This window comes from Pleurodeles waltl, chromosome 7, assembly GCF_031143425.1.
Source record: "Pleurodeles waltl isolate 20211129_DDA chromosome 7, aPleWal1.hap1.20221129, whole genome shotgun sequence".
NCBI lineage: Eukaryota > Metazoa > Chordata > Amphibia > Caudata > Salamandridae > Pleurodeles > Pleurodeles waltl.
This window is the reverse complement of record NC_090446.1, coordinates 1,383,043,660-1,383,058,827: the sequence shown is the minus strand read 5'-3', so window position 1 is coordinate 1,383,058,827 and position 15,168 is coordinate 1,383,043,660. Positions and strand designations below refer to the sequence as shown.

The window sequence follows — 15,168 nt, the reverse complement described above, 5'->3', positions numbered from 1 at the left end:
AGCAATTGAGCCCATCAAAAGCATTTTATAGATTGTCTGTTTGTTTTTCCTAAACATTGAGACACTAGAGAAGCATTCTGCTTTAAAGATTTAGCTTTTCAGTTGGGCCTTAGCTTGATCATAGCTGCTTGTATGAACAGGTCTTGTAGATCTTCAGCTTTGTAAAACAGTTACTTGCTGAATTGGAAAACTGCATTCTTATGTATAAACTCTATTCCCAGAACGACCAGAGAGCACCATGCTGCCGTTTAAATAGCCCCGTCTTTTTGGTGAGAGCTATGATTGGAATACATTCTTCACCTATTTTGCAACCTAGACCATTGGGTTCTTGACTGCAGGGATGCTAGAAATCTAGATATATCCATGTAGGTGCATCTGTGGTGCCTTTACAAAGACCCACCCAGACATTTGTAGCTTAACACGTTGCCCGCAAAGGACGTAATGGTTACGCCCCTTGGCGCAGCGCTCGGGTGCCACGGACATAACAATTATGTCCTTGTGCCGGCCGGCGGGGGAAGCGTTAGCGCTACCCCCCGAGGGCCTCACACACCTCGCCCAGGGCAGGGCTGGAAGGGGAATCGCCTATTTTTATTAGGCCAATCAGAAACCACTAGACACCAGGGATTTGTTTTTTTTTAACGATAATTTCTCTAAAGGGGAGCGACCCCTTAGGCAAGGGTCACTCCCCTGGGGGGCAAATTTATTTTAGGCCATTTTAATTAGGCCGATCTTCCCCCCAAGGGGGGCAGAAACCACTAGGCACCAGGGATTTGTTTTTTTTTTACATTTTATTTTTTAAAGATGAGAAGAGACCCCTAAAGCAAGGGTCGCTCTCCTGGAGGGCAAATTTATTTTAGGACATTTCTGCCGATCGGCTTATTTCAGAAACCACTTAGGCACCAGGGATTGGTGTGTTTGTTTTGTTTGGGGGGCTGCCCCTTGGGCAGGAGTTGCTCCCCTTGGGGGCAGATCAGCCTATTTTTTGTAAGGTCCATCTGCCCCCAAGAGGGCCGAAAGCCCACCAGACACCATGGAAGAATTTTGTTTTTTAAAAAGAGGGTGGGGTATGGCCATAAGCCCATCCCAAATAAATGGGCACCAAATTGTTCTGCCCCCTGTGGGCAGATGGGACAGTTACCCCAGATATCCTCCCTTGTGGGGAAGGGGGGGGGGGTAGATGGGGGGGGTTAGGGGTCAGAAAGCCTACTAGATGCAAGGGAATTAAAAAAAAAAAAAAAAAAAAAAATAGTGAGCTCGTGGCAACCAGCCATTAGGGGCATGGTTATGTCCCAACCCCAATTGAAGGAGGTAACAGTCTTTCAGCTCTCCCCCGCACACTAAAAGAGCTTATCCCAACGACAAGCAAGAGGACATTTGATTATTTTGGGTTTAGGTTTTAAATTTGGGCCATGAGAGCTTGTTTAACTCTCAAAATCGTCCCACTTGGAATGGTGAGGGCTGCACTTTTTGGATTTAGAGACGCTGCCCTGTAGAAAAATCTACGAGACCTAGACACATCTGAAAACTAAACTTTGCTTGAAATCACACATTTCCCCCACATTTTTGTGATGGAACCGTGTGGAATCTGCAGGAATCCACACAATTTCTACCACCCAGCAATGTCGCATCTATATCAATAAAAATTCTGCCCCACTTGTCAGCCTAAAAACAATTTTTGTTTTTTCCAAACTGCCCTTTTGGACCTACTTTGATTCCCCCTCAGTTTCAACATGTTTTTGGCTCCTCTCTGTCACAGGCACTTGCCCCACCTACACAAGTGAGATATCATTTTTTATCGGGAGACTGAGAGAAAGGTTGAGTGGTAGGAAATTTGTGCGGTGATCCCACACAGAAATGTGGGGAAAATGTGATTTTTTTTTATTTCTTTTTTAATTATTTTTTAAGCAAAATTTGTGGTTTGCTGAGGATTCTGGGTAAGAAAACACTGGGTGATCCATGCAAGCCACACCTACCTGGACCCTTGGGTGTCTAGTTTTCAGAAATGTCTGGGTTTGGTAGGTTTCCCTAAATGGCTGCTGAGCCCAGGAGCAAAAACAGGTATTTTTGTATTTGATAATTTTGATGATGTGTCCATGTAGTGTTTTGGGGCATTTCCTGTTGCGGGCACTTGGTCTACCCACACAAGTGAGGTACAATTTTTATTGGGAGATGTGGGGGGAATGCTATGTAGAAGGAAGTTTGTGGCTCCCCTCAGATTCCAGAACTTTGCAGCATGGAAATGGTACAAAAGTGTTTTTCTTTTTTTTGCTAAATTTTGAGGTTTGCTAAGGATTCTGGGTAACAGAACCTGGTGAGAGCTCCACAAGTCACCCCATCCTGCATTACCCTAGGTGTCTATTTTTTTAAAAAATGCACAGGTTTGGTAGGTTTCCCTAGGTGCCGGCTGAGCTAGAGGCCATAATCCACAGCTAGGCACTTTCCAAAAAACACATCAGATTTCACTGTAAAAATGTAATGCATCCATGTTGTGTTTTCCGGCATTTCCTGTCACAGGCATTAGGCCTATCCACAAAAGCGAGATACCATTTTTATTGGGAGACTTGGGGGAACACAGAATAGAAGAACAAGTGTTATTGCCCCTTGTCCTTCTCTACATTTTCTCCTTCCGTATGTAAGACAGTGTGTTATAAAGACGTATTTGAGAAATGCCCTGTAAGTCACATGCTAGTATGGGGACCCCGGAATTCAGCGATGTGCAAATAACCACTGCTTCTCAACACCTTTTCTTGTGCCCATTATGGAAATACAGAGGTTTCCTTGATACCTATTTTTCACTCTTTGTATTTCACCAAATAAATAGCTGTACACCCGGTATAGAATGAAAACCCATTGCAAGGTGCAGCTCATTTATTAGCTCTGGGTACCTAGGGATCTTGATGATCCTACAAGCCCTATATATCCCCACAACCAAAAGAGTCCAGCAGACGTAACGGTGTATTGCTTTAAAAAACTGCCATAGCTGGAAAAAGTTATAGAAGATAACAGACAGAAATGATATATTTTTTTTTAACTTCAATTTCAATTTTGTTTTTTAGCTGTTACTTTCTGTAGGAAAACCTTGAAGGATCTACACAATGACCCCTTACTGAACTCAGAAGTTAGTCTATTTTTCTGAAATGTTTAGCTGTCCGGAATCCAGCATTGGTTTCATACCCATTTCTATCACTAACTGGAAGGAGGCTGATAGCACAAAAAATAGTAAAAATGGGGTATGTCCCAATAAAATGCCAAAATTGTGTTTAAAAATGTGGGTTTCTGATTCAAGCCTGCCTGTTCCTGAAAGCTGGGAACTTGGTGATTTTCGAACCGCAAACCCTTTGTTGATGCCGTTTTCAGGGAAAAAACACATGCTATCTTCATCAGCCCTTTTTTCCTTTTTTTTTTGAAAAAATTATTTTTTTTCTTTATTTTGTCTAATGTCTTGGTCTTCTGCAGGGGAACCCACAAACTCTGGGTACCTCTAGAATCCCTAGGATGTTAGGAAAAAGAAAAAGGACACATTTGGCGTGGGTAGCTTACGTGAACAAAAAGTTATGGGGGCCTAAGCATGAACTGCCTGAAATAGCCAAAAAAAAAGGCTTGGCACAGGAGGGGGTGTAGGGGGACGGGGGGGGGGAGCTGGCAGTGAAGGGATTAAGAATCTGGGCACTCCTTATTCTTGTGAGTAATACTCGGTCACTCCCTTGGTCCATTTTCTTGAAAAAGATTTAGCATCAGCCACGTAGTTCTACTTAATCTTTGTGCTTGGAGCCTAATGCAACATACATTCACTTTGCCCTGTATAACACCCCATTATTCTTATCCAGTTCGGAAGCTGGGAGAGCAGAATGAAAGAGGAATAATAATGACCACATAGTAATGCAATTACTTTTAGTGATTGTTACTCTCCCCCTTTGTTAGTTTTGCTCTAACTTTGCCTTCCGGAGAGAAACATGATAGATTTGGACCGAGATGATTTGTGATCCTCAAGTGGGGGGTGGGGGGGGGGGCAGACCTGCACATTAAGTAGGAATGGAGTCAGTGATACATTTTAATAGAATGGCATTGTTTTGTTCATCCTATGGCGCAGGCCATTCCCACCACTTGTGAATAATGGAAAGGAGTGAACTACACATACTGTGTTCATGGTTGCTCCCAGGATGCCCACCTGTTATGGTTTTTTGAACCTCAGTAAAACTGCACAAATACCCCAGCTTGTTATCCATGAAGCGAACTTCAGTGATAGTACTGCCTGGTAGCACACTTCCCCTACCGATCTCTAAACTTGAGTTCACCGTAAGTCCCAAAGATATGGATGTGCTAATAATCAGACGTTGCTACTTAGGAGGTTACAGGTATTTCTGGATTGCCACTGGCAAATAGGAAGAAATCATCTAAGTATAAATGTCTGGTAATTACCAATGCTGATTAACTATTGTTGTATAGTGTATTTTTCACAGGCAAGGGCATCCTCTCCAAATTCCTGTGCTACAGAGTTCCAACTTGTATTTTGAGTTGACTATCATTGCTGTGGAAATAACCTTTACTATCGCCAACAGAAGCTAGCATTCTGTATGTCCTCTGTCCTAACAGTACCGAGACAGCAAACAAGGCTGCCTGGTGGTCTTATGTAATGTTTGAAAGTGCTATGCTTTCTGGATATTTTTCCACAACAATTTGCTTCATGTGATTTCTGGTTTTACATTTCCTATTATATTTTGGGCCTTAAATTCTCAACATGAAAAGTACAGTTGGCTTTTAAAAGGGAAAAAAAAAAACCCAGGTGGCTGAAATATAGTCCATTGCTGTATTACTACAGGTAAGTTAACTTTTCAGTTATGCCACACTTTTATTCCTGAGGCAGTGATAGTTTGCTGAACTTTCTTACTCGGAGAACATTGCAGCCATAACTTTATTTTTTATTCTTCTATTTTATGTCCTCCTGTCACCTCAAATAAGGACACTTTTACCCTGGACTGCGACTTGTGCTTATGTCTGTGTCGACTACAGTCAATTGCACAGGCTTTAACTCTTTACCTTGGCTTCCCTAGCCACTACTCACTTGAGCGGTATAATCATTGGACATGGTATTCTTCATCAAGTTTCAAGCACATAAAAAAAACTCTTTCCTCTGTCCCCTTTTTGCTCTTTTTACTATTGTTATCAAATTCCCTAAAATACCTCACTGACTTCCACCAGTCACACCAAGTAAGGATTGAGCGTTGACACCACTATAATGTGAAAAATGCAGGGTCAAGTGACCTGTAGATTAATTACACATCCTTCTGTTGCTAATTGATGTACTGTACTTCTGTTGCATGAGGGTCTTCACTGTATGACATCATCAAGTTTTAAGCATTCCTGATCCTCTGGTCACCACAGAGTACACTCTCAGTTATGATACAGAGGAACCCCTGCAATTCTAGGCATGTCTCATGTCCTTAGTGCTGAAACCCTATCCCTCCCTTATAGTTCATGCTAGGCACCCACACCCAGCTCTAATGGTGTTGCTGAGTCCTCACTTAACCCTCTTCCTTTTCGCCAATCCTCTAAATGCTTTTTGACATACCTCTAAATCAGTGCACCTCAATCATGACCTGTATTTCCCCTGATATACCAACCCTGGGAGCCACCCTCACTCTGCTGTTTCTCAGCCCTGCCCTGAAGCTCACTTAAGCCCAATCACAGCTTTATAAATATGATTTCAAAAATAGTTACTCTTCCCAGGCCCTCCGAATCATTGGGTTTGATAGTATTTGTGTGCCATGAGTATCATTGTAACGTTGCATTCATGCCATGTGGTGATATTTGAATAGCCTTTGTTGCTATGTGGAATGTTCTGAGTGCGCCCTGATCGGAATCTTTTTGTCCAACAGTACTTGGAGTCTGTCAAGCCTCTAATGGATGATGATCAATTCAAAAGGATGACTGCCTTGGCAAAGGACTTTGAGGTGAACCTAGCTCCCCGGCTGCAGTGGTACCTGAGGCTGAAATCTTGGTGGGCGTCTAACTACGTAAGAGGAATTATTTCAGTTGAAACTTTCTTTTAAGTATGTTTCCTCTCATTTTTCAGCTCTCAGATTGTGGCTGCAGCCTTCGTCTTAACTCATGCTCAGAAATTGTTCTCAGGTTCAAGATATGGCATATTATCATACAAAGCTTCTTTGATCTGGTTGTTGTCTCTTTCATACTTGGCACCAGTGTCATACTTCGATTTTCTCTATAGCACATTATTGTTTTTTCCAGATTCGGATGAGTGAGTGGGTGTAAAAAGACACTGTTGAATGGCGACACTAGACACTTAATTACTCAATCTCTATTTTCACTACTGCCATGTTTCCTGTCTAGGTCTCCCTCCCTTCTCTGTTTCTGTTTCAACATGTGGTAGAACCTTTTCTATTTTCAAGCCCATCAGATCGTTGACTCCAAAGGTTGCATGGAACTGTTGGACCTTTGTTGTGCATAATAAGACTAAGCAGATACATATGTGTCTTACGAATTCTATATTCCTCCTTTCTGAGTCAGTCACACATTCTTGGGTAGCTTCTCTTGGTACCTAGCAGTGTCCATCATCTTGGAAATACAGCCAATATGAAAGCATTCTATACATATTCCTTTAAACTCCATCTCAGTAGAAGATTTGGTGGTCGGGGTTACAGAAACCCAGTGCATTTGTGAACTACAAAAGTGACTATGAAAATGTACACAATTAGTTTGGAAAGATTGTCTTTTGTTATAAATGGGGTCTGTAGTTGGCAGTGGTTTGCACCCCATCCCTCACTCTAGTCAGGGTAAGGGAGCCACACAGCTAAGATAACCCCTGCTTACCCCCTTAGTAGGTTGGCAAGAGCAGTCAAGCTTATCTTAGAGGCAAAGTCAGGGGTGTGTAATTTAATAAAATATCTACTTGACCGTAGGACAGGTTGCTTCTTAAATTTACTTGTCCTGTAAAAAATCTACTTGTCCCTTTGGTGTCATGTAGTGCGGCAACAAATTACGGCAGCAATCTCATTAAGTAAGAGCTCTGATAATAGCATGTTTTAAGGACTTTCACCACCTCTTCTCTAATCTTTTCCCATAATGAGAAATTTGGAAATTTATTCCTGACAAGGGCAAAAGTAGAAGTTCTTCCAGGGTTGGGGAAAAAAGTGGTTAGAGTGAAAGTGAACTTGTAAACGCTCAATAGATTTTCACATTGGCAAATTTACACATGCATATTTGCGTGTGCTAAAATACAGTTCGCAAATATTTTCTAAGAGTACGATTTCCTGGTCTACCTCTGTAAGTTCTTGTGAATTTATCAAGGCCTCTAATTCAAAGGCATACCATGGGTACACTTTTGTGACTTTCTTTAAGAATCGGGTCCCTAATTAGGTCTGGCATTAACAAAGACCTTTTGTTTTTATTAAACTTTTATTTCTGTCTCTATCAGTTGGTTTTACTGTGAGTGATCGCATTGTGCTCATCCACAAGGATCATATTGGCACACAAAATAGTTCTGTTCATTGCCAGGAACCACTGTGGGAATCAGTGGCGTAACAAAACTGGATGGGGCGCCCCTGCAAAGAACATGGAGGCCCCCCTCTAGACTCACTCAGGGCAAGTACTGTGCTGAGGGTGCCCCATGGAGGTGGTCTGCGGGGCCTTTATGCCGTTGGTGGCAATGTGTGCTTTTTGAGGCCAAAAACATTTTTCTTTTTGCCAGGGTTTGCTACAATGGTGAGAGCCTGGCAGCTCCCACAAAAATAAAGTGTTACAAAAGCCATGTCAGAACAAGAGAGGCATGGGTGAAATCAAAAGGCTCACAAAAATTTTTTTTTGGATCAGTTGGCTTTGCCACTGCTTGTTTATTTTCATGTTTCTTATAATCGTGTTTAAAATGGTAACCATGATTTTCCATTAGGAATATTTTTTTTAAAATACTAGCATGCACCAACACATTTTACTGAATGATGCTTCAAAGAAATAGCACCTAAAATGATAGATGCGAAACGTTTTTGTTTTTATCCCCATTTCCATTTTTTTCTGAATATTTTATTTTGAAAGCAACAAATGATAACTCTTGCTTATAAGCTTCTGGAAACATTTGCATCTAATCAGAGAGCATTCTGGGAGCATTATACTTAGCCTCATATTGTTAAACTTTTCTAATGTGTGTACACTTTTTTTTTTTTCTTTTTTTTTACTGGAACCACTGTCAGTACTACAGTGTGGCCTTAAAACATTTATTTATAGCGCTCACCCTAGTAATGAAGACTTTTAATTATTGAACCATAAAACAAGTTTGAACAGCATTAACATATGGAGACACATATTATGTTAACTGCAGACAGTTCCCTTCTCTGTAAACTGGCAGGCAAGGGGTTTGTGCTGTAGGGGGGTTTGGCCTACGTGTCCCAAGGACAAGATAAACATGAAAACTTGTTGCCCTTGACACCAAACAATATGTCCCGGATGTCGGGCGATAGGAATTCTACCCCCCTGAAAGTATACACACACACCACACATGCACACACACTCTCACTCTCAGTCCACACCAGTTTACAAAAAATAGCCAATATTTTTCTGAGTAAAACAAGACCAAAACAAAAAAAATCTAACATGCACAAGAAAAGATAAGAATTTTTAAAGGTTAAATCTCAATAAAAGTGCTTAGAAATACAATAACTACAACTAGGGCTATCACAGCGTCGTTGACTGAGTCGCTTCCAGCAGTCCGACACCACTTGTGAGGGAGTGTGGGTCGGTCATGGAGTCGCACAAACCCCAGGCACAGTACCTTTGGTAAACAATGAAACAAAGACGTTGTACGGAGTAGGGAAAGTGAGGCGTTGCTGGAGCCAGTGTGGCGTCTGTTCCTTACTGCTACCAGGGAGGTGAGGCCGTCCATTCCTTACTGCCAGGCAAGGGAGGTGAGGCGTCAATTCCTTATGGTTACAGGGGAGGTGATACAGCATTGGTGGTGAAGTGTCAGTGCCTTATGATCCAGCAGAGTCAATGAATCCAGAAGGTCAAGACACGAGGCGTCAGCTTTGCTGTGTCATGATTACACCATGGGGCCACAGGTGCTCTGGCGGAGTCCGGTGTCCCAGACGTTGGGGATACAGCACTCAGGACTCACACTGTGCCGGGACTTCAGAGGCACTGCAGCAGCATCGGGCCTGCCTTGTCAGTCGTGGTTGTTGGGAGTCAGCAGGGACTGTGAATCCTATTACAGACAGCGGCACCGGTTCAGAAGTCACTTCTGAATCCATGCACTTGGTTTCGTTTTGGATACACCAGAAATAATTCCCAAGCGCCCAGTAACTGGATTTGGCACCACCTTGTGAGTCATTACTCTCTGCAAGAGAGCCCAGGTGCTTGCTGATGAAGTCTTTTATGTCCCTGAGCCTTCTTAACAGGAGGCAAGCTCAGTTCAAGGTCTTAGAGAACCTTGGAAAGCAGGATGTAGAAACTAAATTCCAGTCCTTTCACTCCCAGGACAGAAGCAGCAAGCACCAGGCCAGCACAGCAAAGCAACAGGCAGAGCGGCAGTCCCTCCTACTACATATCTCTCTTCTTCCTGGCAGAATATCCTCAGTCCAGAAGTGCTCTAAAGTTTTAGTCTCCAAGGCCCAATACTTATACTCATTTCTGCCTTTGAAGTGGGCACACTTCAAAGGAAAGTCTTTGTAGTGCACAAGAGGCCCCAGACCAAATCCAGGGGGTTGGAGACTGCTTTGTGTCTATTCAGGTGCAATTGTCAGTTCCTCCCTCCACTCTAGCCGAGGAAGACCCATCAGGATATGCAGGGCACGCCTCATCTCCGTGTGTGTGACTGTCTAGAGTGTATTCACAAGCATCCCAACTGTCATTCTGACCCAGACGTGTATTCCATAGGAAGACAGAGGCACAGAATGGTTAAGCAAGAAAATGCCTACTTTCTAAAAGTGGCATTTTCAAACTTAAAATTTAAAAACCAACCTCACCAAACGATGTATTTTTGAATTTTGAGTTCAGAGACCCTAAACTCCTTATTTCTGGCTGCTCCCAATGGGAAATTACACTTGAAAGATGTTTCAAGACAATCCCCATGTTAACCTATGGGGGAGATAGACCTTGCAACAGTGAAACCAAATTTAGCAGTATATCGTTACCAGGACATGTAAAACCTATTGATACATGCCTACCTTTTAAATATGCTGCACCCTCCCCATGGGGCTGCCTAAGGCTTATCTTAGGGGTGACGTACATGTAGTAAAAGGGAAGGTTTGGGCCTAGCAAGTGGGTACACTTGCCAGATTGAACTGGCAGTTCCAAACTGCCCACACAGACACTACAGTGGCAGGTCTGAGACAGGTTTACATGGCTACTCAAGTGGCTGGCACCATCAGTGCTACAGGCCCACGAATAGCATTTGATTCACTGGCCCTGAACACCTCAAGTGCTCTTTACTAGGGATTTACTAGTAAATCAAATATACCAATCATAGATAAGCCAATTACAAATCCAATTTAGACTGAGAGCACTTGCACTTTGGCACTGGCCAGCAGTGGTAAAGTGCCCAGAATCCTAAAGCCAGCAAAAACTAAGTTGAGCAAAGGATCAAAACTGGAGGTTAGAAGCCAATAAGATAGGGGAAACCACACAGAGAGCTGACAGTTCTAACATCTGTGAAATAATCAAAAATAAAAAACACAATTTTTCATGATCTGTGAATTCTCTCTGGCCCTGATGTTAGAGTCATAGCAATTGCACCACCTTCCCAGAACTTGATACTACTTACCGGGACTGACCTTGTTCCTTGCTTATTTTTTAGCATATTTTAAAAACATTTGAGGGCCGTAAGTGACCCTGTGACCTCCACTAAACAAATGTTTGGTGGTCGATGGCTGTCACAATGAGCTATGTGATCCTCAAAGGATGCTGACCCAAAAGTTTTTTTTCTTTTAAAAATTGTTTTTTCTCAGCAAAGTACATCAGTGATCAGCAGAAAAGTAAATACAAAAAACAGTACACAGTGTAGTGGAACAAAAACAATACTAGCAGCAAGAATGACAACCAATCACCAGTGGCAGAAATTAGTTACAGTTCAGAAGAAATCCACAGTTTAGGGCACAAGTCAATAGCAGCTACAATAATCCCAAATCCAGAGCGGCCTACAATTTTCATTGCAATTATGTTAATATAACATTAATTTTAGACCGGAAATTAGACCCTCATACAGTTAGTGTTGTGCAATAAATAACAGTAATATCGGTCCTCAGTCTATTCATGAGAAGAACGCAGCAGCCGGGTTTCTTGAATAATAAAAAAAAAAAAATAACAGCAGCTTTCAAAATGTCATTTTGCTACACTTCAGCTGCCTGCATCCAAGTAGTTAGTGGAGCCCAAATTCTGGCTCCTGTGCTGTTACTTACATCCTTTCATTTTATACAGAGAGGTTTTGATATGATAAATTGCTAATAATCTTAATTTCCACATCGAAAATTTTGGGGGTGGGGGGGTTAGCGCTTAGCCATTCAGATGTTATATTTATTCGAGCAACAGCAAAGGCAATAAATAGAAAGCACAATTCCCGTCTAAGTACTTCATTGTTATCCAGTCTCTCCGGCACCCTCAGAATCACAAGGGAAGGTGTGCTAGACATCAAAACCCAGTACTAACCCCCCAAATCTTTAAATTTCCTGTATAAATATTGCTAATTTTTGGCATTAAAAAACATATGGACGATCTCTGCATCCACGCTTCCACAATTGCATTTACCACCTTGTCTGCCTGCCACATACCAACCCTTGCTGGTGTATGATACAGAAGAAATATAGTTTTAAAGTGTTGACTCTTGAGATTAGTTGTTAGCAGTGCCCTGTTAGACAAATCATAAGATTCCTGGACTCATTGACCCTCTGCACCCAACCTGATCTCCTGTTTCCTATTCTGTAGCTCTAAGTCATACGGAGATGCCTGTATTAATGGGTCATAGATCAAACCATTTTTATCTCTGCAAATTACTGCTTCAACTTAAGGAATTTTCAATAATGTCTTTGTATTCCTTCTGTTCTTAAATGAAAAGTCTAGTATCTGAAGAAATTTAAAACCCAAAACCTTGAGTAGAAATCTAAATTGTACGTTTAGAATGCCACTGAAAAATTATCAACATTTTTTAGGTCCCCACCCAACAGCTACACAATGCAACAGGTATCCTTACATTTTTCCTGAGACCATGATCTGTGTGTGCCATTGTCACTGAAATTGCTTCTGTTATGCAAGTTAAGATCCTTTGCCCTCTCCATCTTCATAATTGGGTTCCAGTGCAGGCTGAATCTAGATGGCAGCTGAAAGAAGCTGACTCCCTATATATAGTGTGCTAAAATGAAGTACACTGTGCAAAGAGTCCAGTGGATCCCCAAAGGTTTGCAGAAATAGATAGGTCTAGTGCTCTTTTTGTGGTAGTGTTGGCGAGCAGTAAACCTTATCAAAGGAGTTGTGTTAAGCATTTGTTCTTCTCACAAAGGCAGTGAATGAGACACACACTCAAAAAATAAATCTGAGACCAATTTAGAAAAATAACGGTTACTTTTGTATATGCTTTGAATCAAAGAACTTCATTATAAGGTAAACTGTTTTCATATTAAAAATACTTTGCTGTTTCAAAATTCAACAATTTTCAAAGTCTTCAGTGTTAATCTACAGGAGGAAAACAAGAATGCAGTTTCATAGGTAGGTACACAAATTTCAATCCCAATCTTCAGGGTTTTAGACTAGCAGTGGGCAATGCTCAGGTTAGTACCAGGAGTGCACCCACAGCGGCCCGGGGCGACTGGGTTCAGAGGTCAAAGTCTGAGTCTGTGCCCAATGTTACTCAATGGAGACTTGTGAGGAGGGGTTGATGATGTGCTGCTCACAGGTAGGTACAAGTGGTGTTTCCGAGGGATGAGGTGAGCTGGGGGGGGAAGGGAGTGGGCTGTGGTTGTGGGGGCACAAGGCAGCACTAAGCTTACACCCTCAGCAGCGCAGGGTTGGCCAGGGGCAAAGTGCCAACACAGCTTTAGGCACCCAATGCTATCCAATGGAGATAGTGGGTATCCGCTGAAGCACTGCTTACAGGTGAGTAAAGCGGGGTTAAGTGTCGGTCTCCTGGGGTTGAGGTGAGTACAAGGGGGGTGCCACAAGGCAGCTCCAAACTTAAACTGTAGGTGGCACAGAGGTGGTCGGGTGCAGAGTGCCAATACAGGATCGGGTGCCTAATGTTATTCAATCGAGAGGATGACTTTCAGAAACTGACTGCAGGCTCTGGCCAGGAGGCTGGGAGAGGTCAACTCACAGCTGCCCAGATAAGTTGAGATGCCAGGGATTGTGGTTCAGCTCCCGTAGGCACAGTGGCTCCAGGTGCAGAGGTGTCTTTTGTCAATAGAAACAGCCAACCAGGCAGGTCGTGGTCAGGGGGGAGCCCTCAGATTTATGCTGCAGGCATTGATGTGGAGCCTGGCTGGAGTCAGCCCACAGTGGACTCTTCGTCAGAAGCGCTGGGGAACCTTCACTGGATTGGTGGGCCACTGGGACTCAGGCCAGGGGCGTCAGGTGCAGAGGTGGTCCCAGGTGGCGGTTTCGCAGTTATTCTTTTAATATGACTTTTGGACAGAACTGCTGTCAACAGGAGTTCTTGTGCTTTATTGAAGGCAGGCAGTCATTCCCAAGGCTTTGGAGGTCTCTGGGCTGCAGGACAAGTCGTCTCTTTGTGCAGGTTCTTTGAAGACTGCAGACAGGCCAGTAGGGCTGTGGCCAAGTCAGTGTATGTCTTCAGTCTTTTCTGCACGTGCGGCTTTGTGGTGTCCAGCTTTTATTAGGTCGACAAGAATCTCATTCTAGAGTTCAGGGGTGCCACCTAAATACTGAATTTAGGGGTGTTACAGGGAGTGCCAGGTGGTAGAGAATGACCTACTCACTTTTAGGGTGACTACACCCTTCCTATGACTACTTACTTTGGGAGGTGGGCATAGCCCTAACCCTATTGGTCTAATTCCTTCCATGCAGGATGGAGGAATTTAAAAAGTAGTGCCCACTTCAGCTCGTCCACCCTAGGGGTTAGACTGGGGGTCTGCCTCCTACACCATTTGGAGAGGCCTGGGTCGCATTTCAAAGGTGGTGAAGCCTTTGAAGCTCCCCTCCCTGAAATGTCCATCTAGCGTGGGAGAAGAGGTCACACCTCTGCCCAGGGCAGACCTTTGTTCTGAGCCCTCGAGAGCATTGGCTCTCAGCTCAGGGGGCCAGAACTCGGTCTTAAGTTGGCTGTACTGGTTTTGACCAGTCAGTGCCCACGCTAGGAGTTGGTAGGTTTTTCAGGGGGGCATCTGTAATGTGCCCTCTGAGTGCATGTATTAATAAATCTATCACTGAATTCAGTGAGAGTTTATTAAAATAAGGTGTTTGATACCAAACATCCCTACTGTCATGAAGCCGTCATGTAGCTGGGGAACTCGTAATGACCAGTATCCAGCACTTCTTCTTAAAATGGCTTCACTGTTCATTTACTATTTCTGCGAATCAACCAAGACATAGCAGGGACATACCTGCTCAGGCAGGTATGGCCTCGTAATGCACCCTGCCTTTAGGGCTGGAAGACCTCCTAGAGGGGTGACTTACATATATTGCATACAGTGCAAAGTGGGCAGGACACACAGGCTGTGAGCCATGCCGCGTTTTTCATTTTGGTTCTGCACCAAGACGCGCAGCCTGTGAAAGCAACACAGTGTGCACTTAGTGAGGGGGTCTCTGAGGGTGGAAACATTTGTGCTGCAGCCCTCAGGGGCCTTCCTTCAGTACCCCATGCCCTAAGTACCGGGGGTACCATTTACTAGGAACTTATGGTGGTAGCTAAAGTTTTGGCAATTGGGGAAAACGACTGTGCAGTTTTAGGGAAAGAGATCTGGCACTGGGGACCTGTTTAATAGGGATACAGTGCACTTACAGTCAAAATTGCACCCGAAACCAGGCAAAAAGTGGGGGATGTCCATATCAAAGGAGGTACTTTCCTACAACAGCTTTTTGACCGCTGCAGTGTTACAACTTGTATGGCTACCAGTTCTGATGGATACTTCTAAATGCAGATTTCCAACATTGTGATCTCTCCAGGCGTCAAACTGAATTTGGAAATTCTTGCAGTAGCACCTGCGCACCCAGCACCATTGG

The 15,168-nt window shown here is 43.4% G+C and overlaps 1 protein-coding gene across 10 annotated transcripts in view; it reads left to right on the top strand.

Moving 5' to 3' along the window:
• Positions 1–15,168, top strand: part of LOC138246371 (carnitine O-palmitoyltransferase 1, liver isoform-like) — a 389,657-nt gene that overhangs the window by 121,003 nt on the left and 253,486 nt on the right. For all 10 annotated transcript variants that reach the window (XM_069200934.1, XM_069200927.1, XM_069200924.1 and 7 more), the window contains one exon: positions 5,877–6,014. In XM_069200934.1, coding sequence (XP_069057035.1) covers positions 5,877–6,014 — 138 coding nt within the window. The remainder of the gene's footprint in view (positions 1–5,876; positions 6,015–15,168) is intronic.